This window comes from Eimeria tenella, genomic scaffold (assembly GCF_000499545.2).
Source record: "Eimeria tenella Houghton genomic scaffold, Eth_scaff1998, whole genome shotgun sequence".
Classification (NCBI taxonomy): Eukaryota; Apicomplexa; class Conoidasida; order Eucoccidiorida; family Eimeriidae; genus Eimeria; species Eimeria tenella.
The window spans coordinates 1-426 of record NW_013541841.1 but is presented as its reverse complement, the minus strand read 5'-3'; the positions used below and the strand labels follow the sequence as shown (position 1 = coordinate 426).

General features: G+C 63.4%; 1 protein-coding gene across 1 annotated transcript in view; it reads right to left on the bottom strand.

Annotated features, from left to right (window-relative positions):
- The window catches only part of ETH_00034185 (uncharacterized protein), a gene marked incomplete at both ends in the record, with an annotated part of 1,055 nt that extends 655 nt beyond the window's left edge, over nt 1-400 (bottom strand). Inside the window, one exon of the mRNA XM_013374177.1 lies at nt 3-400. Within this exon, the coding sequence (XP_013229631.1) occupies nt 3-400 (398 nt within the window). The remainder of the gene's footprint in view (nt 1-2) is intronic.
- Between the last annotated feature and the right edge of the window lie 26 nt (nt 401-426).

Sequence of the window (426 nt, the reverse complement as noted above, 5' to 3'; positions counted from 1 at the left end):
TGCTGCGGGGGGGGGCTGCTGCTGCTGCTGCTGCTGCTGCTGCTCCTGCTCCTGCTGCTGCTGCTGCTGGGGCGGTCGTAGTGAGACACAATGGGGACTCTGCCTCGAAACTTGCTTCTGCTGCTCCTGCAGCTGCTTTCATTGAGCGCCAGCAGCGAGGGCCTGCAAACCTCTCCTCTGGCATATATGCCCCAAACGAAGAAAATTCTGCTGCTGCTACTGTTGCTGCTGCTGCAGTTGCTGCTGCTGCTGCTGTTGCCGTCGCCGCGGGAGCGCTGTGCGCCTGGAAACCCATCTCGGCATGGTGCAGCAGACCCTCGCCCTGCTGCAGCTGCTGCTGCTCAGCAACCGCGCGGCCCTGCCGCTGCTGCCGCAGAAGCTGCTGCTGCCGCACACTCATTTTGTGCTCCAGCTGCAGCTGCAGCT